The sequence below is a fragment of the Penicillium alfredii genome (genome assembly GCF_028826965.1).
Source record: "Penicillium alfredii strain IBT 34128 chromosome Unknown utg000004l_segment0_segment0, whole genome shotgun sequence".
In the NCBI taxonomy this organism is placed as follows: Eukaryota; Fungi; Ascomycota; class Eurotiomycetes; order Eurotiales; family Aspergillaceae; genus Penicillium; species Penicillium alfredii.
The window spans coordinates 994,924-1,020,060 of record NW_026622701.1 but is presented as its reverse complement, the minus strand read 5'-3'; the positions used below and the strand labels follow the sequence as shown (position 1 = coordinate 1,020,060).

The following is a 25,137-nucleotide window of genomic DNA, read 5'->3' as shown; positions in this document are numbered from 1 at the left end:
GGAGACGGGGAGCCGACTCGGAGCTGCTGTCGATGCGCCCCATGCCAAGATCCACGCCACGTTTCACTCTCTCCCAGTCTGCTGCTATTCACTCCCCTCCGTGTGAGACTTGTCACACCATGAATCGCTTGCGTGTATGATCTCTACCTCGATTTGGCTATGCGTCAACTGATCCCCCGCAGTTTGGCGACTCTGACGACTCCGGCTCCGACTTCGACGATGATCCGTCCGGCCTCCCATTCCCAAAACCTCTTTCGCGGGCCTCATTCCTCGTCCCCGACTTCGATCCGGCCAATTTCCTCTCATCCTTAACAAACCGTCACCAGAGCCTCGAGGATCTACGACAGGAGCTACGTGGACTGGAGCAATTGCTGAATAAGGAGCTATTGGACCTGGTCAACGAGAACTACCAGGACTTCCTTTCACTGGGTAGCTCGCTCCGTGGCGGCGAGGAAAAGGTCGAGGGAGTGAAAGTCGGCCTGTTGTCTTTCCAGCGAGATGTTCACTTAATCCGAGACAAGGTGGAAGCCCGGCGTAAGGAGGTGGAGGCGCTCTTGAATGAGAAACGACAGCTGCGAGCATACACCGATGTCGGCAAGGATCTTTTGGACTATGCAGATCGAGTGGAAGAGTTGGAGCACCGCTTGATGATTGGAAACCAGTCGTCTCCACGCAAAGGGACCGACTCGCCCGAGGAATCCGACACCGAATCGGACTTGTTCGGCGGCGAGAGCGATGACAGTGACGACGAGGAGCTCGCAGATGGCGCAGCCGCCGTGTCCTTGAAGCGATTAGAACGCCACGCCCAGAAATTCGTGTACCTAACTTCGCTGGCCGCGCGGGTGGGCGAAGGACACCCATTCTTGGTCGCTCAGCAACCGCGCGTCGCAAAGATCAAGTCCACAGTGCTCTTGGATCTGAAGACTGCCCTAGAACAGACCAGTCAAACCGGCCCCAAACGCGACACGAGGACGATGGCGGTACTACGCCTCTACGATCTCATGGGAGAGGATGTCAGTGCCATCACCGCACTGAAGAACCTCAAGGTATAGAAAAACTGCACTTTATCTCAACAGGATAGAAGTGGAGCTGCATAGCGTCGGCGTTCAGGTCCTCCGGACTCTCTATTCAGCAGAAATGATATCATGATGCACCAAGTCCTTTCCAAAGAAAAACAATATCTGTACACGCCAGAGGATATAAAAAAGCAATCGAATATTTTACAGGCCAGTCAGGGCAGAGGTTTCGGGGGAGGTTTCAGTTCGGAATTCCCCATTAAGAGAGAATCCGGGGCCATTTGTCGAGCTCAGGACCTGAAAAAAGTGCATTAGGAGCGGTTTCGTTGAAAGGCGAGAACCGAGTACAACTTACCACTTCATAAATTTCCTTGATAACCTGGTGGTTGAGTGCAGCAGCATCCTTCTTGATCTGGTCCATAGTCGTGCGCATGTTGTCACGCAGCTGCTCCGGAGAAAATGCCAATTGCCCGATCGGAAGCCGTATGACGGCGTCGCGCTCTCGATACACGGTACCGCCACGCAGCATGTCAACTCGCGCTCCCACGTCTTCCACCACAGTACCAGTCTTGACGCTTGGCATCAAGCCCCGAGGACCCAAAATGCGTCCCAATGCAGCCTTGTTCAGTGCTGGCAGACTGTCCGGGTGAGCAAGGCAACGGTCAAATTCAATCTTTCCCTCCTTGACCGCATCGAAAACTTCTTGCTCGCCCACAAGGACCGCTCCAGCAGCAAGAGAATCTTTTGCATGTTTCGATCCTGGGGGACAGATGACGCAGATGCGGGCTTCCGTCTGGACCGCGTTAGGGAATCGGATGAGGTTGCGGATGACCGGCCCGTCCTTCTTCGACCGCAGGCGAACGTGCAATTCGTACTTCACTCTGGAGGGATCGTGGCCGACTTCGGCTGCTCGAAGGTATCTGTGGGAAGAGAGCAGTCAGTAATGAACGAGCGAGCTCATGAGCCTGCAAGGTCACACATGATAGACATACCGCATCGCATCGCAGAGAGCAAATTGTTGCATATCCTTCAAATTCCTCTGAATAAAATCCTTTTGGCCTCTTCGATCTTGCTTGACCGGCTTGTCCTTTCCCTTACCCTTTGCACGCGAGTTGGTCTTGAGACCTCGAACTTGCTGGAAGGTCGAGACAAGCGGAGCAATTGAGCTCTCACGGATTGGAATGCGACATGGAGAAAGAATGCCGCGAGCCGCCGCAGGCAATCTCGAGCCGTAAGACGACATGGTAGAATGGATGTCGATCGAGTAGAGACACCGAGAGGAACAGCAATTGTTTTCTGCCGAGCTGTCGGAGATCCGGAGAAACATGCAGCCGAACTACGAACGAGCTGCGGGCTGCCCCTCAGCAAAATTTCCCTCCTCCATCGTCTGCCCACCGGAGCATCATGACTCAATTCGAACTGACCGTGGCCACGCGTGGCAGTCATGCTGCGCTGCTGCCCGTGGTGCTCATTGCAACCTCGATCAATGAGGCCCGTCCTACCCCAGTGATCAAGATCAACCACGAGGACACTGCCCTGCTCCACGAGGGCGAGAAGGCCATCGTCCAGCTTACCACTGGCTCCAATTCGGTGTTTGGTACTTCTAAAGCCATTCAAGAGCTCTGTGCACACTTCCCGTTTCTGTCGAGCAAGGACACGAAGTTGGTGAGTTACCCCACCAAATCATTGCTTGTGACTCAATGTCTAATACCTTAGTTTTCCTATAGGAGGGCGAATGGCTTGCACAGGTGGAATCCTTCAACACCTTGGACTTCAAGGCGCTTGATCCCCAGCTTCAGCGCCTTGATACCCACCTCTTACTGCGGTCTTTCGTGGTCGGATATTCGCTCTCCACCGCAGACATCGCTCTTTGGGGTGCCCTCCGTGGCAACCGGGTCGCTGTTGCAGCGCTGAAAAGGGGCTCTCTGGTTAATCTGACCCGCTGGTATCGATTCTTGGAGGAGCTCTGTCCATGGGCCTCCTCCGCTGTGGAGTCTCTGAACGCGGCTGCCAAGGAGAAGAAGGCTACCAAGTCCAAGGAGGGTGCCAGCTATGACATTGCACTCCGAAACACGGAGAACGGTGTTGTGACTCGGTTCCCACCTGAGCCCTCGTAAGTTTGAACGGTTGTGTTCTGCAGCGATCGAAGACTGATGATTATTTCTAGCGGCTATCTCCACATCGGCCACGCCAAGGCTGCCCTCCTCAATGACTACTTTGCGCATGAGAAGTACAACGGAACGCTCCTTCTTCGGTATGACTCTTAACTAAGATGATGGACTTGTGACAATACTGACTTGTCTTGAGGTTCGATGACACCAATCCCTCGAACGAGAAGGAGGAGTTCCAGGACTCGATTGTGGAAGACCTGGCTCTCATGGGCATCAAGCCCAACAAGATGACCTACACCAGTGATTACTTCGATGAGTTGTATGACTACTGTGTGCAGATGATCAAGGATGGAAACGCCTACGCCGATGACACAGACAAGGAGACCATGGCAGCCCAGAGAATGGACGGTTTGCCCAGCAAGCGTCGCGACCTCACGCCCGAGCAGTGCTTGGCGCACCTGGAGGAGATGAAGAACGGGTCTCCCGAGGGTCTGGGGTGGTGTATTCGTGCTAAGATCTCGGTCGACGACAAGAACAAGGCTCTTCGTGATCCGGTCATCTACCGCTGTAACCCGGCGCCCCATCACCGCACAGACACAAAGTGGAAGATCTATCCCACCTACGACTTTGCCTGCCCCCTTGTTGACTCGATGGAAGGTGTCACTCATGCGCTGCGAACCATTGAGTACCGGGACCGCAACCCGCAGTACCAGTGGATGCTTGATGCACTCAAGCTGCGTACGGTGCAGATCTGGGACTTTGCTCGCATGAACTTCATCCGGACCCTGCTGTCGAAGCGCAAATTGACCAAGCTGGTCGACCAAGGCGTCGTCTGGGGCTGGGATGACCCGCGCTTTCCCACCATCCGGGGCATTCGCCGCCGTGGTATGACGATCCCCGCGCTGCGCGAGTTTATCTTGAAGCAGGGCCCGTCCAAGGCTGTCACGCTCTTTGACTGGAGTCTCATCTGGGCCACCAACCGCAAGTACATTGACCCTGTTGCGCCCCGCCACACCGCGATTGTCAACAAGGGCATTGTCAAGGCGACGTTGACTGGCGCTCCGGCCACCCCGTACACCGAGGAGAAGCCCAAGCATAACAAGAACTCGGCGGTTGGTATGAAGAAGGTCGCTTTTAGCGGTTCGTTGGTACTGGAGCAGGAGGACGCCAAGCTCTTCAAGCAGGATGAGGAGATCACCCTCATGGGCTGGGGCAACGCCATCGTACGCAAGATTGCCACCGATGCTTCGGGCACCGTGACTGGCCTCGAGCTCGAGCTCCACTTGGAGGGCGACTTCAAGAAGACCGAGAAGAAGGTGACTTGGCTGTCCAACGAGGGCCAAGACCTTGTTCCCGTGGAGCTTGTTGACTTCGACTATCTGCTGAACAAAGACTCTCTGAGTGAGGAGGATGCTCTGGAAGACGTACTGAACCCCAAGACCGAGTTCCGTGAGAACGCCGTGGCGGACTGCAACGTCGCCGAGCTCAAGGACGGCGATATTATCCAGTTCGAGCGCAAGGGCTTCTACCGCCTTGACCGGGCCTATGCTCCCGGTGCGCCGGCGATCTTCTTCAACATCCCCACGGGCAAGACGAAATGAGCCGAGCCATGTGATTATGAATGATGTGTGAAATGGAGAAAATTCGATGAAGAGAGAAAATCAAAGTGCTATAGTTGCTTATGCTATATTGGTGTAGTATGAATTGGTCTCTGGAGATGTTGGCATATTTGTAGCAGTGTTAGGCCGACCCCAAACCCTAAGATGTGCCAGTCCGTGTTCGCAAAGATAGAACTAGAATAGAACTCTGGAATGATAGAGTGTCGGGTATCACCGGGAAAGGCCAAATGCAGATTTGTCAGGGGATCATTGGTGTGCTCTTGGGGGCTAAATCTATATGACCTGCACCAGCCCCAAACACCCCCCGGATCTGACTCGATTCCCCCAAGCACATGCCCTAACGCCGGGGATCGGTTGGTTAGCTCGCGCAGCCAAGGCCGCCAAGGTCACTAAGAATATGGCGCCAAAGGATCTACCCTCCCCCCACAACTATATTAATGGCAGTCGCGTGTACAATCCATGGATGTGAGGCAGTTATCTCGTTCTCTTTTTGCTGTGAAATATTCCATTATTTCGGGGGAGGCTCTGCAGATGCCATGGCTCTGCCCCGCCTCGAGGGCCCATCTTCCTTGTTATCTGCGCGGTGGATTTACTTCTTCATCACCGCATTCTTAGTCTCGTGGATTCTCTTCTATTTGAGTTTGGCTCGCACATCTCCCTCGCTCACTGCGACATCTTCGCAAAGCTCTCTTCTGAATAGTCTATTCTCTTCCTCTCGGCATCCGCTTACTGCTGAACAATTCGAGACTCCAACCGGGCAGGTGTTTACACTGAAGGAGGAGCCGCGATTCACCAAGCCATTAGGAAAAGATGTTTTGATCCTTGATGTAGAGACTCGTCCACTTGATGGCCCGGGGAAGATCCTCGATCGCCATTTGGGGGATCTGGATAGTATGTCCTACGACACGATGGCTCGACTCGGTCATTACATCTATGGTGAAAACTTTCTCAACCATTGACTCCCCGGGGTGAATCATTAAATGACCAACTAACCTATCTTGTCTACGAATCCATCAGCTCGCATCCATGGCTACGACTACAAAATCGCCCAGCCCACCACCAACGAATAGCCCAAAACCTGGAGCAAAGTCCCCGTGATCCGCGACGAGCTGCGCAACTACAAATACGTGGTCTTCATGGACGGCGACACCGTCTTCCCATACCCACACCTCCCCATCGAGTGGATGATGAACCTCTGGGGAATCCAACACAACACGTTCATCGCCATGGCACGAGAGATCGACGCCCCACGCAGCTACGACTCGCACGGCCAGCTCGTGCTGAACACCGGGTTCATTATTGCGCAGCAATCCCCGCGCACCGAAGAGATGTTCGAGGCATGGAAGGACTGCATCCATGATATCCGGTACCCGGGCTGCTCCAACTACACGGACCGGTTCTCGCACGAGCAATATGCGTTCGGCAACTGGGTCCGGTATGACTTCAATTCCACTGATGAGGTGGTGACCATTCCCTGCTCTGATGCGATGGGGTTCCCCGGTCGGGCGGGTGAGGGCGAGGAGTGTCAGGGTGATCTGTTGGGTCACTATACGCTTGATAAGGATATGGCCATTCAAGCGGTGCAGAGGTCGCTCATGCGGTATCTGATGCAGGATGTGCATCGGGAATTTTATCGCGAGTATGTACAGCTCGGTGGATCTCGATGAGCTAGACGAGTTGTGGAATCAGAGAAAGTAATGGGTGGAGAAGCGTGGTTCCGCATAGGGATCTGCATGGATATATAGTGGCGTTGATAGGGATATGGGGATGATTTAGAGCAATATATATATATTCGATGTCAGAACCAGAGGATAATCATTATTAATTGAATACTTGAGTACAAATGATATAGTATCAATGATATAAAATAGTATAAATGGTATAAATCGTTGAATACTATGAGATCATGCGAGGGGCCGACGGGCGAATTAGTCAAAAGCCGTTAGCCCCAAAAAAAAGTTACGGGAAACATCCCCCACGTTCACCTTCCCTTTGCTTCCCTTCTACCCTCCTTAGGAGATTTTGGAACCTCATTTCTGAAGCTCCGAAGCTCCGAAGATCTACAGCTCGGACGGGGGTTCTCTTCCACTGCCTCCGTGCCTATTCCACTATGTCTGGTTCCCCGCCCGCCCCGAAACCGTCGGCGATCCCCTCCCATATGCTGAACGGCAGCTCTCCGTTACATGCGCCCTTGGGGGCTCGCGATGCCCGTGAGCGCGAGAGTCTCAATTCATCAATTCGCTCCTCTTTTGCGCCCCGCATTCCCGTGGAGTTCGACGCCCCCGTGACGGAATCTGCCGGTGATTACACCAGCGAAACCCCCGCAGTTCGCAGCCCAGTGGCCGCGCGGTACGTGTCCCATCTGTCCAGAATCCAACATGCCCCGCAATTTCTTTTCTCTTGTATTATACCCGATGACCTGACATTTTTGTCGCAGTGGCCGGCCTACTTTGAATGATCCGCCCCGCGACCCCAGGGATGAAGGCGGCCCGTTGACCCCTCCCGCGACCGTGAGCCGCCCCGCCAGTCCCTACACGTTGAACCCTCCGATCGACTTTGACGGACTCAGTTGGCCTTGTAAGACTCCCAGCATGATTCCTCTTTCCTTCATTTTCTAAACCGAAGTTGCCACCCAGGCCCCGGAACCAGACAGCGGTTAGAATCGTCACCCGAGGAGACCGAGGAACGGGTCCAGAAGCTGGCAGGCGCCGTACGGACGATTCTGGAATGTGTCGGCGAGGATCCGGAACGAGAGGGTCTTCGCGAGACCCCCGAGAGATATGCCAAGGCCATGCTTTACTTCACCAAGGGCTACGAGGAGAACGTCCGGGACTTGGTGAATGGGGCAGTCTTCCACGAGGACCACGACGAATTGGTGATTGTCAAGGATATTGACGTTTTCTCCCTCTGTGAACATCACATGGTGCCCTTTAGCGGAAAGGTAAGGGTCGCTGCATCGTACATTTGTCATCAAATCATTCTGACCATGTGGGGCAGATGCATATCGGCTACATCCCGGATCGCCGAGTACTTGGTCTATCGAAATTGGCTCGTCTGGCCGAGATGTTCTCCCGCAGACTCCAGGTTCAGGAGCGTCTGACCAAGCAGGTTGCCCTGGCGATCTCCGAGGTCCTCAAGCCTCGCGGTGTTGGTGTTGTCATGGAGTCCGCGCATCTGTGCATGGTTATGCGAGGTGTGCAGAAGGTCAGCAGTACCACGACCACCAGCTGTATGCTGGGATGCATGCGCTCGAGTGCCAAAACCCGGGAAGAGTTCTTGACCCTTTTGAACCGGAGATGATCAGTGCACCTTGATTTCGACCCCATGAGTTTTCAGTTACGAGTTTGGAGTTCCGGCGATGACCTTTCAACAGGTTTCGGGTGGCTTATCTCTTGAGCCTCTCGAGCTCTAGCATGGATTTAGTGTCTTTCTTGTTGTGCCCACATCCTTTCGCTTCTCTTGCATATACTTGGACAATATCGGCCTGGGCACCACGCCATTTCTTAGCCGTGGCAGCCCAACGCTTTGCCATCTTATTTTCTGACCTGCTATCTTCAGAGCGGTTCATGACCCAGATATTCGCTTACACCGGCCTGATCTGTCACGATCTGTGGAAGATGATATCTTCTTCTTTTTTTTTTTCATGATGCTTTAGACTAACACCCCTCCCGGGGTCCTTTGCTTGCCAGTCTCATTTGGAGCCTCTGAAGACTCGAAATATCTTGGTGTTGGCAAGGTTGTTTCAACACTTGAACTCTTTTCATACTATACTCCTTTGCCATTTGGATATTGGGGTTTTCTATCCACACTCTGTATATGTTTCCTACGCTAAAAAAAAATGCCATGTACACTGCTGTCCCATTCTTTGTTCTTGACACCCTAGAAAGTTCGATGCAGCGTGCTGAACTCCATACAGACAATCATAGGCTGGATGATTGCACACCCCATGCTCACCTTTTATGGGCAGCTTCGACAACCCAACATGACTCCCGCTCATTTTCTTTTGGTCGTCTGGCGGTCAGTATTATTTAGAAGAGCCCATCACTCCCTGTTGCACCTTTTGCCTAACCGTTTAGGGATATTGTCGCCTACCATGGTTCCCGTCTCTTCCCCGTTACTTTCTATCACAGCCTTGTTCTTCAGGACCACTCCGCAACCCCGTAATTCGCCCATTACCCCGGCTTTTATGATGCGTCGACGTCTTAAACATACCCCGCCAGCCCCGTTCTCCCATGAGCCTATTTTATGCAGTCCGGTCCACCACTCTATATCTTTGCAGTATATCATTTCTAGACATTGGAGGGTGACTTGGACACCAATATAAATGAACGATGGCCATCACCCGTTACTTTCCCGTCACTTCCCCGTCAGTTGCCCTCCCATATCCCAAGTTAGCAATGCATGAACAACCCTAGAAACATCTAAGCGAGGCCACAATAGACCTCAATAAGAAAGACTCTATTGAATAGGCAACAGCACTCACTTATTGACGCCTGATCGATTCAGTTTTCCCCTCCCCCCGACCTCCTATTTATTCTTTCCCTCCCACAACCTCTTTCTTCTTTTCATCCATCCCACAATCTTCTTTTCTTCCATCAACCTCGTCATCTCGACGGCCTCTTTTTTCTGTTCTCAGTAAGTCTCTCGGCTTTGGTTGTGTCCCCCGTTTCTTGCACTGTTTGTGTCTGTTTTTGTTCTATCGAACGCCGTGGAGACGCGTCTATACTGATTCCAAAACCGACCCGGGGTATATCCTAGGGTTGTCTCTGCAACAACAAAGCTGATGGGATAATGTTTGTCTAGATCTCTTTCAACCTAACTGTGCTTCCACTTGTGCTCCCTAGCTTTGTCCCCCAACTGTGCTGGCCACGCTACCAGTTCTGAACCAGCACCATGGCCCGGCAGGGACATGATCCACCCGAGCTTGATCGCTTCATCCAGCAAGATGAAGTATTTAGCCTGGGCACCCCGTTCAGCTTGCAGGATCAGTTCAATCTGGACAGCGACTTCAACCTCGATGAAGAGTTGTCCAATCAGAACAATCAAGTGCTCGGCGTGAACAATGACGCTGAAGATCCTGAGCAAGGTGACTTTGATTACCCGACCGATGACTGGCCTGAGTCGGCCGATGAAGGGCTCAACCCATACCTTTATGGGTATCACCCGGATGATGAAGGGTACAATCCAGAAGATGCACTGTCCAACTTCGATGAAGAGTTCAACCTGAACGATCAAGTGTTCAACCAAGACATTGAAGCATTCAACCAAGAACTTGAAGTCTCCAACCCAGACAATGAAATCTCCAACCTAGACGATGAAAAGTCTGACCTCGATGAAGCATTTGCTGAAGAGCCATTTTCCATCCGTCAATCACTCCAAGCTGTTCTGACAGCCTACAATGCTCGAGTCAGCACTGAAATCCGGGCTAACCCGCCACCCTGGAGCAGCATGTATAATTTTGAGCCCCCATGGCGTCGCCTGCGGCCACCGTCCCCTGACCGAGTGGCCGAGTTCCTGGAAAATCTTGATCTGGATGATCCGAATCTGGCCAATCTGAAATTGCCTGGTGAAAATGATGTTGTTTACCCAGACCCGGCTGAAGAAGAAGATTCCGCTGAAGATGAGGATGAAGTCACTACTGAGTTGGTGACTCCCGACCAGGGACTTCAAGCATGGCTCGTCCGACAGCAGCTCATCGCCGGTGTCCAAATTAGCGACCTTCAGCCCATGAGAGGCCCTGGTTCCCAGCAGAAGCAGGTGACTCCCCAGGGCATTCTCACGCGGCAGCGCATCCCCTCTCTGATGTCGGTTTCTCGGTATGGAGTTTTCCCCTATGCCATTCAGCCGGCCAGCTTCAACGGCTACATTGCTCCTCTTCCTCGTCGACGCATCGACGATGAACTGCAGGACGAGTATAAAGCTCACCCACAACCGATTTTGAATAGCGACTGCATTGCTCCACCTATTCCCCTCAATGTCCAACGCCTTCTCCCCACCTGCGGCTGGCTTCCTCCTCCCAACACTCCCCATCCTGAGTATCTCCGTTCGCCGCGTCCGAGCCTGGAGGAATCTCATCAGGAGCTCTGCTCGCTGCTTGATGAATTGGAGCGCTTGCATGGGGCTCCTCTATTGCGTCCTTCCCCACCGACCTATCTGGAAACCTTGCTTTCAAGGCTGCGAAGCCCTGATGATCCCGACTCGGAGGAGGAGCAGGAGATGCAAGATCCCTCTGTTCAGGTTTCGAATGAGGACCCGCAAAACTTTTACACGCAAGTCTCGAATGAGTCGCCAAAAAGTCCCTACAATCACGTTTACGATGAATCGGGGGATATGCCTCTTCAGATGACTTATGTTGAGGATGCAGACGATTCTCCAGATTTCGATTTCGAGTACGAGATAGACAGTGATGATCAGGCGTTTGGTCTCGATGGATCCTGCGATTCGTCTCCTGTGACTCCTCGGGCGAAGGAAAACCTCACGGGGAATACCCAGCACTCTTCCATTCCCAATACCCCGAAATCTACTGTGCCGGCGCCTCATAAGAGTCATGGGTCACTTTTCATTCACAGTGGAAACAAAGGTTCTAAGAATGAAGACACCATTACGACCCAGGGTCATGAAACCCTTCCCATCTCCACCGCAGACAATGGATCTCAGAATGAGGCTATCGCCGCAAAGATGGCGCTTTCCACCTGTAGGAAACAGGATGACAATCAACAGGGCACATCGGTGATCTCGGAACCTCCCAATGATCCACAAGAAGGACAAATCCATCAAATGAGTGAAAACCCGGAACGGTCGCCATGCACTCGGGTTGGGGAATCTTCTGTGACACTGACCATCCATACCTTTTCGACGCCGGCGAATCATGCTCTGCAACCATCGAAAGGAGCTCCCATCAAACAGCCTCCAGCATCGGGTCTTCATGACCTATCAGCTTCTGATCAGATTGAAGCTAGACAGCTGCTAGTGGCTCTTCCCCCTACACCCGAGGTGACCGCTGTTCAGCAGGAAGTTTCAGCACTGGATCAAGGCTCGTCTGTTGGGTCTTCTGAACCAAGATCATGCAAATACTCCACATCGAAGCCTGAGAGATCTGATGTATTGGAACGGTTTCTTGCATCATTGCCCGAACCCCAGACAGTTCTACCTGTTGAAGATCTTCCTCGTCGGGACTCTCAGCCTGTCAAAAAGGAAATTGATCCATTTCTCACCCCTCAGCCAGAGTCTTTGACCACCGAGGAGATGGAGATTGAGAGGCTACGATTTTTGAGTCTTTCTCCCTGCTATCATCTTTCTCTGAGGGCGGCCGCGCGGAAGAACTCAAAAGCAAAGTTCAGCCTGGGCAAAGCTCTGGAAAGCCAGCCGGATCTGATGTTTGAGATCATTGATATTCTTTTAATTGATGTCAATGCGACCATCGAATCTCTTGCAAATGTCAACAAAGCATATCGCGTGTTGGTCTTCAAACACATGAGCACTGCAGCCAAGCGCACTGAGAGTGCATTTTCTCCGGTTACACGAGCGTTCCCCTACATGTGGAACCAGTGCATGAGCTGGACTTTGCTCACTGGCTTTGGGACAAGCTCAGATCTCCACGGTGTGAAGTTGCACACGTTCTACGTGCCAAGACCTGTGTGGATCAAGAGAATCCACAAGCACTCAAAGACGGCCATTGGCATTTTCAAGCTGATCAGCACACCGGATTTCCCGTGGCCCCAGAGGACAGTGCAGGTGATTCTGAAGATGGGGACTCTCATGCAGTACCCGGACAATCCTATGCGGCTGTGGATGGTCCGCCACAAAGACCTGTGGCCCGACAAGGACATCCGCCTGGCGTGCGACTTCATGGGATACGTCGCGGAGATCTTCGGGGACATGCACCCCAGCTACGATGAGGGGCTTCTGCTTCGGCTTGTGCTGGCCACCCGCAGCATGGCTTCACTGAAGAAGTTCCTGTGCGGTGAAGGGCCCAAGACCCACCAGGAAGTACTGTCGCTTATGGCATACTACCAGGGTGGTGAGGGTGATGACCAGTCGGATCAGTCCGCTCATGGGATTGATTCGAAGTGGGTGGGATATCTCCGGGAGGAGAAGCGGATCAGCTGCCGCCCGTGGCCATTCGAGGACCTCCGTGTTGCGCTGGCTGCGGCGATTGGTGACGGTGAGGTGAGCCGCTCTCACCCTGGTGTTATTCGGGAGTTGGTTCCCATTGAGAATTTGATATGGGACGAGTTCACCCGCCGCGGCCTCAGTGCCGATGACTTCCTTTGCTGGGAGGAAATTGAGGCCCCCGTGGCCGGAGATGAGATGGAGTGGGAGAAGGAAATCCCAAAGTTGATTGTTGGGAACCCTCCTAGCTTCCACGCGTGAGTCCAGGTGGTTCGTTTGTTCTTTCGGTCTGTTTCTGTTTCTGTTTTTTTTTTTTTTTTTTTTTTCTTTCTGTTTTTCTGTTTCAAGTTCCCCCGGTAAGAGGCGCGCGCATGAGATTTGAAGGGGACTTGAGTTATGTTTAAGTAAAATTTGAGTGAGATCTGAGGCACAATGTACGATAAAAGATTAAAACAAAAATGAAAGATTTGATGTCGACTGATCCCCCCAATGTATAAGAGTCGTCCGCGCTAACCCTAAGACGCAGCAGCATCACGTGGTAGTCAGACACGTGAGCCAGCCCCTTCCACCTCAAACCCGACATGACATCAATGCATCTTCCGAATTCCTCACCCCGATGCCCGTCTAAACATTCGCAGATGCCATACTCGTTTGTCAATCCTCTGGGTTCTAGACATTTATTTCGGTTTTTCATTCTGGACAAGCCATATTGGCCTGAAACAGCGATTCTCGGCCAAATCCCTTTGACCGACCCGAGTCCTTAGGGCCGGCGTGGGATCCCCGCTTCATCAATATGCAATGCATCATGAAGTGTTCCTTGTTTTCTAGTATATCATGTGGCCGTTATGCCCTGGGACCTGTGGCATTTATGTTGGGTTGAGACGATGAGGGGGAGATGAACGGTCGCAGGCTCTCCACCCTTGGCCGCTCTTCTTTGATCGCATGGTTGGCTTTATCAATCTCCGATCGGGCTTCGACTCTTTGATTCCTGGTTTTTATCCCCCGGTATGCTTCCCATGTCTTCGCATGATCTTCGGGATCTGGGATGGCTGTCTTCAGCCAGCTGGGGCATCCCCACCATCAACAACCCCCCTGATACCAGTCCTTTGTTGGTGGGAAAGAAAAACAAAGCATTGATGGGGATCTGGATATCCCGAGAATCGGTTTAGACCGATGTTGCATGCAGAAGGGAGTCTTTTTTGTCGGCGTTTCGGCCCAATCTCCCGGGTGCTGGTACTTGTCTCGAGATAGCCCTCGCTCTGTGTCTCCCTGCTGTAAAACTTTGGACACATCCAGCTTCAGCGTGCAGAATCTGCCCGCCCATGAGGGACACTCCTGAAGCTACACCATGCGAGACTAATCGCCGCTAGATGGACGGAGGCTCCCGTCAAGCAAAACAGATTACCACTGCGGGATCTACCCTCGGCCGGCTTTACACTCACCACCAGGCGCTCTCGACACACTATTGCAGTCGAGGTACGGCGACGTTCAACCCCACTGTCGCCCTTCGGGGTTGGGTATACTATTCTGCCCTGATCCTACTCTTATGGCGCATGATGGTGCCTTCCCACCGTCGATTTTGCTCTTTCGAGGCCTTTTGGCTCTATGCAATATGTAGATAGACCCATTTGCCGGACAAAGCATCATGGAGCCATGATGCGCTGGACAAGGGGCATACGCAAGCGACCAAGTTCCAATGAGGCAAACCAGAGCGGGAGAAGCACCAGGCTCATCACAGCAGCCTTTCCCGGATTACGTGACGCAGCCGGCTGTCTTTTTGGAGGGGAGCAAATATCAGCGAACCCACTCCAGAGACGCCCTGGCATCGAGCAAAGGCAAGCTAACCCATCGGATGCCAACGGCTGCAACAAAAGTAGAGCCACGGCCTTTGCACCGAGGTGATCAACTACATGGCTTCACCAGTAGTGGCCACAGGTAAATTATATCAATATCGAATAGGAGATGGTACGTATGTGGCTCCCCTTGCTGACTTGTATAGTTCATGCTTTTGCAGGCCTCGGAAAAACCACTATTCCGTCCAACCCGAAAGAGTTTCGTCTGGGAGAGAACGCGGATATGACCGACCCACTTCGCTTTCTTCGTTTCGCAGTTCTTGACTCGAGTGACTTCGTCACCTTTACTTCTCTTTTCCCTTGTTTCAACCAGATGCCGCTGGCGATTTTTCATGGCTGGATCTCGTAGGAGTCCGGTGTTGAGGGATCAGTGGAGCGCTGACCACGACCGCGAACCCCGTGACAGGGACAGGCGCAGAGGTCGAGGTTCTCATCGTGATCGTGGCAGGGGCCGGCATCGTGAGCGAGGCCGCCATTCTCGGCCCAGCGACCGCCATTCCAATCGTCCCCCACGCTCGCCACCCTCACGCGCATTCCGCTTAGGCCCTGATTCATCTCACCCGGATGATTTCCCTCTGGATCGATCTCCACGCGGCTCTCCCGGTCCTTCCTCAGGGTTTCGTGGCAATCGACGAAAAGAGTACAACCGACCCCCTTCGCCATCGGGTGATTGGAACGTGCCCCCATCTGGCTCTTTGGATAGAGAGGCTCACCCGCGGAGAGACGAGTCACCATTTGCACCTCCATCGAAACGCCAAAGAACCCGAAGTCCCTCACCACGTGGCCCCCGATCCCCTTTTTCCTATTCTCGCCCCAAGCACGGTCAGCACGGAGAGAGACGCGATAGAAGTCCTTCGTTCAAGAAACGTGGCCGCGGCCGTGGTGCTCCCCGACGAAGATCCCCTCGACGGGGGCGCGACCGCCGAGGCGGCCCACGCCCTGATATTGGACGTCGAGGAAGATCCAGATCACCCGTTCGAGGTAGGGGATTTCATCCATCGCCTGACCGACGATCTCGTACCCCAAGTGGCGACGGCTACAGCGACGTTGACTCCCGATACCGGTCTTTATCCCGACACTCTGCGCGATCTGCCAACTCGAGGCTATCTGCATCACCCCACGATCAAAGACGGGACTCAGCCTTGAACTCGACTCGACCCATCCAGTCCATCGTGGACGGGTCCACCCGATCTCCGTCTCCACTTCGTCGTATTCCAAGTTTTGATTCCGACCGTTTCGATGACGATCGAAACAGATCTGGCGCCTTGCGAGATGAATTTCCATCCCACGGCGTGCGATCTTTCGACTCCCATAGCAAGCCACATCGACGATCGTCTATTCCGTATCCTGACAACAGACCATACGCCATGTCGCCTCGGAACGGGACACCAAGCCCTTACCAGGGATCGCCTCAACCGCATTCTTCCTACCATTATCATTCCAACCAAGATGAACGGGATGATCCTTCAAATTACCCCCCGTCTCACTATGGCGGGCCTCCCCAACGAGGTGGCCATTCTGGATATCGAGGCAATCATCCAAAGCAAGGCCCTGGCCGTCGGTTCTCTGGATCTGGCCCCCCTCCTTATCACAATGGGCCCTCACATCGCGGAAGGGGTCATTTTAGCAACCTCCAGTGGACTGCGTCTGGGTCTCGCGGACGCGGCGGACAACACAGTCCCTATCATGGGCACAATCATGGTTCACATACTCCATCTCATCCTCCGACCGCAAGCGACGAACAGTCACCCTGGGGAGGCGAGAGTGAGAACTATTTCAGGGCAGCAAGCAGAGATCCCCAGAGAGAAGATGATCAGGCAAACCGCGGTTTGGAGGGTGCAGATTCCCAGACCATGCCACCCCCAGGTCGCGAATCTGATACCGCTACTCCTGCAAACAAAAGCGGGAAATTCAGCTTTACTCTCAAGTCCAAGGCCACGCCTTTGCCCTCTCCGAAGCCCGTTCCTGACCTTGCCCAACGAATGCAAATCCGCCAACCGCCTCCCCGTGCACCTGAACCACCGGCACCACGCAACCGGCTGACCAATGGGCCTCTGCCCCAATTCAAGCCCGATTCTCGGTCTGATCGTCGTGATCGGGACCGCGGACGGAATCGAGATCGAGGCGACCGCCGAGATTTCCGGGGTTCCCGCGACTTCCGCGAACCGCGAGGCCGAAGAGACGATCGTCGGTTCGACCAACGTCGTGATCGGCGCAAGGATGATCGACGCCCAGACTTCCGACGTGAACTCCCCCGGGAGCCCTCGCCAGAACGGCCGATAGAGCCGCCGCCGAAGCAGAAGAAGATCCTAAGCCGTCCCAAACAGCGCCCTATACTTTCAGAGGAGTTTGCCAAGGCCGATTCCGTTTACTATCGAAAACCGGGCAACGAGTCTGTGATTGGTGCTGGTACGTATGGCAAGGTGTTCAAGGCGATCCATGTCTACACTCAGCGCAAAGTGGCGTTGAAAAAGATTCGGATGGAAGGAGAGAAAGACGGGTACCCCGTGACGGCGGTGCGAGAAATCAAGTTGCTTCAACATCTTCGGCATCATAATGTGGTGAGCCTACTGGAAGTCATGGTCGAAGACAACGAGTGTTTCATGGTTTTTGAATACCTCTCTCATGATTTAACCGGCCTCATCAACCATCCCAGTTTCTCCCTCACCCTCGCCCACAAGAAGGACCTGGCCAAGCAGATGTTTGAGGGATTGTACTACCTCCACCATCGCGGCGTCCTTCATCGGGATATCAAGGCGGCCAACATTCTCGTCAGCAACCGAGGATTATTGAAATTCGCCGATTTTGGTCTCGCCCGGTTCTTTTCCAAAAGTCGTCAGCTCGACTACACCAACCGTGTGATTACCATCTGGTACCGACCACCTGAACTCCTCTTGGGGAGACCCGATATGGCCCCGCGGTCGATGTTTGGAGTGCCGCCTGCGTCTGCATGGAGATGTTCACCAAAAAGGCCGTCTTCCCCGGCGAAGGTGGCGAACTCAGCCAACTCGACAAGCTGTACAATAGCTTGGGTACCCCCACGCGCAGCGAGTGGCCGGACCTGGTGGAAATGCCGTGGTTCCATCTGATGCGGCCGACGGAACGAAAGAAACGCGTCTTCGAAGATCAGTACCGTGATCTCCTGACGCCCGCTGCATTGGACTTGATCTCGCAGGTTTTCCATTACGATCCCGCCAAGCGACCGAGTGCCGAGGATGTCCTCCAACATCCCTACTTTGTGTCGGAGGAACCAGCTCCTCAGGCGGCCACAGAGTATGTATCACCGTTTTTCTCTTCTGCTATCAAGTTCTACTTGCTGATATCTTTTCCCCGTCTAGACTGGAGAACATCCAAGGCGACTGGCATGAGTTCGAATCCAAGGCTCTCCGTAAGGAGGCCCGCCGCGTCGAATACCAGAATCAGAGGGATCGGGAGAAGCGAAAGGCTGAGGCACCGGCGCCGGCTGGTGACCGAGACTTGAAGCGAGCCAAGCAAGAGACCAGTGGACAGGCCTTGGGGGCGTGAGAGATGGAATGACATGACATGTTTTGGATATTCTGTTTGTGTACTGCATTGGGTATGGGATGGCTTGCATGGAGAGATGGGAATTCACTGTGAGTTTATTGTGGGATAGCTTTGTCACATATGCCATTGAGTGTACAAGTAAAAATTATGTTCCAAGTTGCTGAAGCCCAGCGTAGAATGGTCGCCCTCGGGGTCAAGGCAAGGAACTAAGTGGATTTGCGTCCAGGGGAGGGGGGGGGGCTCTCTCTACTAAAACGCCAATGTCAGTCCTGTTTGTGACTTGCCATTCAACGCACTGGTGATGTGTTGCCAGACACTCAGACTTTGCCAGTTAACCACACGCCCGACCAGCCCTGGTAGAGACGAAGGCGGTTGGGACCTCGGATTACCAGAGAGCTCATAGGAATTTTCTTCATTTGCATGCTTGGATTTGGATAGGACTATTCATGACGTACCCTACCATAAAGCAATTCAGAAGAAAGGGAAATGTCTCGTCAGTCAGGTCATCAACGCATCATGGGTTGCTCGCGAAGAGCCCTCGTGATGATGGTTTTAGATGCGAGCTGATTTAATCTCGACACACTCATCGGAGACGCCGGGGCAGTAGAAAACAAAAAACACCGACGTTGATTTGAGTTGGTGGTCTTGGGTTAAGGAAAGAAGAAGAAGAAGAAGAGAAAAAAAAAAAAAAGGCGGACAAAAGGGCGCCCGTGGAAAAAAGACGGTGCGGGCCAGGCGAGCATGATTGGACGTTCGAGTCTCCAATTCACCTCGACACTCTCCCACCTTTTTGGTCTTTGTCCCCCTCGTCTCTCTTCCTCTCTTAAAATATAATCATTGCTGCATATCTCTGGTCTCTCTATTCTCTGGCTTCTCTGGATTCTCGCCGCTTCCTCTACTTGCTTGTTCGACTCACCTCCGCTTTCCCTCTCCGCCCCGATTATATCCTTTCTGCATCTCGCATCCGGTCGCTCACCTACGTCACCGAGAATATCGAACTGTCGCTCACGGCGGACTCTGCTGTCTTCCTGGGTTGTCCCGTTAATTTCCCCCGGATGACCGCTCGTGTCTCCGGCCGTTTTACCCGTCGCGATGGATAATGCCAACCTGTGGACTCGTCGGGCAAAGTCAGTAAAAGACATAGAAAAAATCCCCAGTTTTTGTTCTTTTCATCTTCATTTTTTTTTTTATTTTTTATTTTTTTACAATAAGGTTACATATTAACATATCCTTCTTGTGTGCATTCAGCTCCTCCAAATTGTCGCTGTCCATGTCCGGGACAGATGGCAAAGAAGGTGCCCGCGTCGAACTGCCCCGCTCCTCCAAACGGTTCGGCCCTGACAGCTCCCAAGGGCGCTCGAATCCCTTCAACGCAATATCCCCCATGTCCGGCGGCGTCTCCTCGCCATCGACCAATGCCTCCTCCGCATTCGGGCTAGGCTCGGGCGCATTCGCCTCGTTTGGGGCCCCGAAGACGCCGGGTGGCTCGTCCGAGGTGAAAACCCCCGGAGAGAAACGTGACGGGTCGGAGCAGGATGATGTGGCGAGAGCCAAGGCTCTGTCGAGTTCCCCGGTCTCCACTCCCGGGGAGCACCCGTTGAAGTCGACGTGGATTGTCTGGTACCGTCCTCCTACGCCCAAGTACTCCGACTACGAGAAATCAACCGCCCCGCTTGCTTCGATATTTTCCGTGGAGAGCTTCTGGGCCGTCTATTCGCATCTCAAACGGCCGTCGCTTCTTCCGACGGTGTCCGACTATCATATCTTCAAAAAGGGTATTCGTCCCGTGTGGGAAGATGAGGCCAACAAGCGCGGTGGCAAGTGGATTGTCCGGCTAAAGAAGGGCGTGGCCGATCGGTACTGGGAAGACCTGCTGCTGGCGATGGTGGGCGATCAGTTTGCCGAGGCTGGTGATGAAGTGTGCGGCGCAGTCCTGAGCGTTCGAGGCGGCGAGGACGTCTTGAGTGTGTGGACAAGAATTGACGGTGGGCGGAACATCAAGATCCGGTATGTTGCAGATTTTCCCTTCTCCATTGCTTTCTCCATCTATTTCTGTATATCTTTTTCCTTTTCAACCCTTACTGACTTCATTGCAGAGAAACCATCAAGCGCCTGCTCGCATTTCCGCCAGATACCAACATTGTCTGGAAGAGCCACGACGACAGTATCGCTCAACGCTCAGCCATCGACCAGGCTCGTCAGGAGAAGGCTGCGGCTGCGGCTGCTGGTGGCCATCTGGCAACGGACCGACGACGTGGCCATGAAGACCCGGAGAAAGGAAAGGGGGCTGCTGCCTCGTGAATGGATCCCGTCGAGGATCCAAGCCTGGCCTTGGGCCCCTGTATAGTAAATCCAAAAAAAAAAAGAAAAAAAAAAACAATCATCCACGACTTTACTCATTGGGACGCGTTTGGGTCTTGGGGGACGGTGGGGCATCGAGGCGAACTCAGCGGTTTGATTTGATTCATGTGGCCTTTGATATTTCTTGTGTTTCTCGTGTTTTTTGCTGCCGTCGAGCTCATGCGTGATGTGTTCCCTTGTATTGTGTATCTGATGCTCTGTACTCTGCTCCTCTCAATTTAGCAGCGCTCAATGGTGCCGTCTCCCTTGCTGGGAGCGACTCGCCGATTCAGCTATTTATTTACTGATGCATTGATGCATTGTACAACTGTTTTATTTGATTCGATTCACCCTAATCACTTTTTATCTAGTCTTGCCAATATCCATTCAACCGCATACTTCCCATCGGGCGCGCGTATCAATTAAAAAAAGCCTGACCGCCCTATCCGCGATGACGAAGGAACATACTTGCTGCTGGCCAGACCCAAACACCTCCAAAATCCCCTCGCGCAGAGAATGAAAATGTTCTGACGGTGCTGGTCCCTTGATGCCTTTCTTCGGGAGCCTGTCCGATATCTTCGCTAGTTTATCACCGCGTCGCCGCCCCGAAGATCGCCCGTCTGCCCAGCGTCGTCCGCCCTCTCGAACCCCTCTCGCTTCTCCTCTCCGTCGCCCTGTCTCGGATCGCAATCCATTTTCGCTGGGATCGGACTCGCAGGCCGATCATCTGAGCCCGGCGCTCTCTACACAGACCCTGGGCACCTCTGCGTCTGCTTTCTCGGAGGTGTGTATCTACCCGTGTTGGAGCCAGCGCGTTTCCGCTCGGCACTGTGGGCTCTTTTTTATAAAAAAAAATTTCTTTCTTTCTTTTTTTTGATGTGTGCCATACTGTGGTTTTACCTGGGTTTTATTCATACTATCTTCTTGATCTATTTCTCTTTTGGTTTCTCAGTTGTCTACACTCGTTGTCTGACACTGACTGGATTTTCTAGGCCTATCGTTATGCCGACTATCCTTCTCCCACTGGACCCTCAATTGTACATGGACAATTGCGATCCCCAACCTCGCAGTACGTCTTAGAACCTACCTCCCGGTAGATGTGACCCTCCAGCCCATTCCCGCCGGGCAAGTGCTGACCCTCGGGTCATTCCCCAGTCAGGACAAGTCGGCGCAGATGAAGAGCAAGGGCCAGCCGCAGGACGACGCCCAAGCTCGCCAGGATGAGGCTCGATTGTTTGGCGCAAACTACAAGTATGTCCTGATTCGGGGATGTTCCCTGTGCCACTATCTGAAGAAACGCCTGCGCTAATGCCCCAGTCATTTGTTGCTTGACAGGGAAGTCGATGCAGTGAGGATCACACCAGGAGCCACGGTCCGGGCGACGACCAGAAAGACTCATCCTCCGGGGGTACGTTGACTTTATCCTGATTAGAAGTAACTGTTGGAAATGGGGTTTTTGGTCTGATTATCGAGAACTGCAGGCCTTGTTCGCGCCGAAACCAACCGATACGATCTCGCGTAATTCTCGAGAAAGCGGACCGGTCCGCGCACGGGGAAGGCCAACTCAATATTCGTCTTATCTAGCTAAGAACCCTCGCTTGAGTGATGTCCCCGATTTCGAAGAATCCGGCCGGCCCAACAAGCGTCGGCGCCGAGGAGACCTCGGCGCAGCGACTGATCTGGAGAACGATGACCCGGTAGTGATGCGGCGACGATCGGAGTCCCAGCTGTCTTCCCCGGAATCCACCCGGCAATCCGCCAAATCAAAGAATAAAGGCCACGCCGCGAAGATTTCAGAGTTCCGGGACGTGGAAAACCATATCAAGCCCGTTAGTCCCCGCCGCCGCACCCGTCGATCTTCCAGTACTTCGCTGGATCAGCGATTCACCGAATCTGCGGCGCAGCAAAGGCGCGGCCAAGCGCCCAATGTGGATTTGCCGCCGCCCAAAGTCAATGTCAAATCAGACAGGCATTCACGCGAAAATGTACTTGACAGTGTCGAGATCACCAAAGTGAACGAGACTGCTGGTGAGGCTATTCGTTCTCAACAATCAACTGGCGCAAATGAGACTCGCCGTGTTTCTGATAGGGAGAGTCCAGATGAACTACAAGGTGAAGCAACTACCCAACCACTCCCAAAGTCCCTGCGCGCGAAGCATAAAAACATCAACCGCAAGGTCAAGGGCGAAGTACAGCAGCTTTCTCCATCTCGGAAACGTTCGCCAGCCGATATTGAACCCACCGATTTTATGGGATCGCCGCGCCAAAGCCCGAAGCGGGCCAAGCGCAACCAGAAGAAAGCAGACGGACGATTGATGTCCGTATCATCTCTCCGACTTGGCTTCTGCAAAAAGGTCGCGCTGCCAGGCAAGAACGTGTCTTTTCGTCTGGGGAAAGATAGCATCGAAGTCGAGGACATTTCCGGTATTGGCAAGACCACGACAATTCTTGCTCGGCATATCCAGCACGCAATCCAAGGACGGGATCCGAGCTGTAAAGTGCGAATCCAACTGTCTCAAACTGCCGAATGGCGGGGTGATAAGCTCGACATTGGGTTTTTGTCCGTCCGAGACAAGAACCAGCTGATGCACATGTTGCAGGAGGCGCAAATCAAGATCCAGAGCAAGGAGATGTATGTCCCCCGAAACATTCGATCTAATTTGGCGCAGGCTGGCTGACTCTGGCGCAGGGCATACATGGACAAAGTTTTTACACTCCATGAGCGGCAGTGGGAAAAGCACGATAACCAACCCAAAAAACCACTTTTAAAGGACAATGCTGCGGAGCCTGTTGCGACGCCTCGCGTAGAGGCCCCGGCCACGTCTGCTTCTGCACGAAAGAAGGTTTCTGCCGCTTTGCAGGATGACAACAACACGAGCGAGCCGAAATCGCTTCCCAGAAAGAAGGACACGCAAGAGACTTCTGCACCCGCGGGTCCTGACGACACGTCCCGACAGGTATCTGATGACCGGGTTCCCCGTGATCCGCCAGAATCAAAACCAGAACCTGCCGTTGAGATTCCCGTAAAAACATCACTATCAAAACCTGTGCCGTCTGCCCGTGAGACACGATCGGCAGCTCGTCGTTCAACTCGACTTTCCGAACTGCCAGCCGATAGCGACATCCTCAATGACGATCCCCAACCATCACCCCTTGACCATGATGCCGGTCGAGAGAGATGGCGAAAGCCCCTGGTGTATCCCTGGACTGGGAAGAAGAAAGCCGAGGTCAATCTGGAGGATCGGGACCGGCTCCGCGAGGGCGAGTTCCTCAACGACAACCTGATAGCCTTTTACATCCGCTTCCTTCAAGACCACCTTGAACGTACGAACCCAGAGGCCGCGAGGCGGGTGTACTTTTTCAACTCATACTTTTTCGAGACACTGAAGAACACCCCGAAGGGCACCCGCGGCATCAATTATGCAGGTGTCGAGAAGTGGACTCGGAGCGTCGACTTGTTCAGCTACGATTACATTGTCGTGCCTATCAACGAGAACGCTCACTGGTACGTGGCTATTATTTGCAATTTGCCCAATCTGGACCTTGGGCCTGCAACTCCTGCCGAGCGGGCTCAAGTACCGCCAAGTGACAAGGAAGCTTCGAATCCTCTCGAGAGTGAAATCCAGGAAATCCTTGAGACGCCAGAACCCGAGCCAGTGCCAGTGCACGTTCCTCAGGGGCCTGCAGAAGCGACTGCACAGAAGATCTCTGAAATTTCGCTCAGCCAACCGCCAGGATCTCCACGGGATGGTAAGACTCACCCGTCGGTTGATTCGATGGTGCTTGTAGGAGATGGACAGACGGACCAGGCCGCGCAGGAGGCGCCATTGCAGGAGGATGAGTGGCCCGAGGCAGATGAGTGCCCGAAATCTTCTCCGATGAAGTTCCCCAACTTTCCCGCTTCAAAGCGGTCCGCGACTACGCCCCAGCCGGCGCGCAACTCCGCAAAGCCGCGAATCATCACCTTCGACTCCCTTGATCAGGCCCGTGCTCCCACCGTCAGGATGCTACGCGACTACATCACCAAAGAAGCAGCAACCAAGCGGGAAGTCGAAATCGATAGTTCTGGCATTAAGGGTATGCGCGCGCGCCAAATCCCACTGCAGCCGAATTACTCCGACTGTGGATTGTACTTGCTGGCATATGTGGAGAAGTTTGTCCAGCACCCCGATCCGTTCATCACCAAGACCCTCGATAAACAGATGAACGTGGAAACGGACTGGCCTCCGCTGGGTTCGGGGCTCTTACGACACCGGCTGCGCAGTTTCCTGGATGATTTGTATGAGGAGCAGGCTGGCGACAAGACGGACGATCAGTGGATCATGGCTGATCGACAGCCTGTGTCGTTTCTGCTTGGGCCCTCTCTACCTGCCCAAGATGAATCTGTTGATGACGCCCAAGCGGCAGCGTCCCCTCAACCTGAGGACTCGACTGCAGATGTTGCTCTGGGGGAGACCGCCAAAGATGACCGAGTCGAAGTGCAGATCAAGGGCACGCCGCCCCCCAAGTGAGTTGGGGTTGATGTGCAGAAGCTCATGGGGGGGTTCCGGAGGATTCGTCT

The 25,137-nt window shown here is 53.5% G+C and overlaps 12 protein-coding genes across 12 annotated transcripts; 10 read left to right on the top strand and 2 right to left on the bottom strand.

Moving 5' to 3' along the window:
- Nucleotides 1–119: 119 nt before the first annotated feature.
- NUU61_002029 (COG2 family protein) lies at nt 120–1,052 on the top strand (the record flags this gene model as incomplete). Its single annotated transcript, XM_056652611.1, has 2 exons — nt 120–134; nt 183–1,052. The coding sequence occupies 2 exons, from the start codon at nt 120–122 to the stop codon at nt 1,050–1,052; spliced, it is 885 nt and encodes a 294-aa protein (XP_056513678.1).
- Nucleotides 1,053–1,220: 168 nt separating this feature from the next.
- On the bottom strand, nt 1,221–2,259 carry NUU61_002028 (mitochondrial 54S ribosomal protein uL1m; the record flags this gene model as incomplete). The annotated part of the gene is made up of 3 exons (XM_056652610.1): nt 1,221–1,313; nt 1,372–1,936; nt 2,009–2,259. 3 exons carry the CDS (start codon nt 2,257–2,259, stop codon nt 1,221–1,223), a joined length of 909 nt encoding a protein of 302 aa, XP_056513677.1.
- Nucleotides 2,260–2,420: 161 nt separating this feature from the next.
- Nucleotides 2,421–4,728, top strand: NUU61_002027 (glutamate--tRNA ligase GUS1; the record flags this gene model as incomplete). The annotated part of the gene is made up of 4 exons (XM_056652609.1): nt 2,421–2,681; nt 2,744–3,129; nt 3,184–3,270; nt 3,324–4,728. 4 exons carry the CDS (start codon nt 2,421–2,423, stop codon nt 4,726–4,728), a joined length of 2,139 nt encoding a protein of 712 aa, XP_056513676.1.
- Nucleotides 4,729–5,882: 1,154 nt separating this feature from the next.
- On the top strand, nt 5,883–6,413 carry NUU61_002026 (uncharacterized protein; the record flags this gene model as incomplete). The annotated part of the gene is made up of 1 exon (XM_056652608.1): nt 5,883–6,413. The coding sequence occupies one exon, from the start codon at nt 5,883–5,885 to the stop codon at nt 6,411–6,413; it is 531 nt and encodes a 176-aa protein (XP_056513675.1).
- A 443-nt stretch (nt 6,414–6,856) lies between these two features.
- NUU61_002025 (GTP cyclohydrolase I) lies at nt 6,857–8,046 on the top strand (the record flags this gene model as incomplete). Its single annotated transcript, XM_056652607.1, has 4 exons — nt 6,857–7,095; nt 7,184–7,323; nt 7,383–7,687; nt 7,744–8,046. 4 exons carry the CDS (start codon nt 6,857–6,859, stop codon nt 8,044–8,046), a joined length of 987 nt encoding a protein of 328 aa, XP_056513674.1.
- Nucleotides 8,047–9,639: 1,593 nt separating this feature from the next.
- Nucleotides 9,640–12,962, top strand: NUU61_002024 (uncharacterized protein; the record flags this gene model as incomplete). Its single annotated transcript, XM_056652606.1, has 2 exons — nt 9,640–12,910; nt 12,949–12,962. The coding sequence occupies 2 exons, from the start codon at nt 9,640–9,642 to the stop codon at nt 12,960–12,962; spliced, it is 3,285 nt and encodes a 1,094-aa protein (XP_056513673.1).
- A 2,079-nt stretch (nt 12,963–15,041) lies between these two features.
- NUU61_002023 (uncharacterized protein) lies at nt 15,042–15,245 on the bottom strand (the record flags this gene model as incomplete). The annotated part of the gene is made up of 1 exon (XM_056652605.1): nt 15,042–15,245. One exon carries the CDS (start codon nt 15,243–15,245, stop codon nt 15,042–15,044), a length of 204 nt encoding a protein of 67 aa, XP_056513672.1.
- A 30-nt stretch (nt 15,246–15,275) lies between these two features.
- NUU61_002022 (uncharacterized protein) lies at nt 15,276–15,857 on the top strand (the record flags this gene model as incomplete). Its single annotated transcript, XM_056652604.1, has 1 exon — nt 15,276–15,857. One exon carries the CDS (start codon nt 15,276–15,278, stop codon nt 15,855–15,857), a length of 582 nt encoding a protein of 193 aa, XP_056513671.1.
- Nucleotides 15,858–15,950: 93 nt separating this feature from the next.
- Nucleotides 15,951–18,236, top strand: NUU61_002021 (putative protein kinase; the record flags this gene model as incomplete). The annotated part of the gene is made up of 4 exons (XM_056652603.1): nt 15,951–16,412; nt 16,457–17,583; nt 17,646–17,984; nt 18,050–18,236. 4 exons carry the CDS (start codon nt 15,951–15,953, stop codon nt 18,234–18,236), a joined length of 2,115 nt encoding a protein of 704 aa, XP_056513670.1.
- Nucleotides 18,237–19,328: 1,092 nt separating this feature from the next.
- On the top strand, nt 19,329–20,537 carry NUU61_002020 (eukaryotic translation initiation factor 4E; the record flags this gene model as incomplete). The annotated part of the gene is made up of 3 exons (XM_056652602.1): nt 19,329–19,363; nt 19,485–20,243; nt 20,333–20,537. 3 exons carry the CDS (start codon nt 19,329–19,331, stop codon nt 20,535–20,537), a joined length of 999 nt encoding a protein of 332 aa, XP_056513669.1.
- A 586-nt stretch (nt 20,538–21,123) lies between these two features.
- On the top strand, nt 21,124–21,885 carry NUU61_002019 (uncharacterized protein; the record flags this gene model as incomplete). Its single annotated transcript, XM_056652601.1, has 2 exons — nt 21,124–21,360; nt 21,688–21,885. 2 exons carry the CDS (start codon nt 21,124–21,126, stop codon nt 21,883–21,885), a joined length of 435 nt encoding a protein of 144 aa, XP_056513668.1.
- A 394-nt stretch (nt 21,886–22,279) lies between these two features.
- NUU61_002018 (uncharacterized protein) lies at nt 22,280–25,087 on the top strand (the record flags this gene model as incomplete). The annotated part of the gene is made up of 2 exons (XM_056652600.1): nt 22,280–23,208; nt 23,266–25,087. 2 exons carry the CDS (start codon nt 22,280–22,282, stop codon nt 25,085–25,087), a joined length of 2,751 nt encoding a protein of 916 aa, XP_056513667.1.
- Nucleotides 25,088–25,137: the final 50 nt, after the last annotated feature.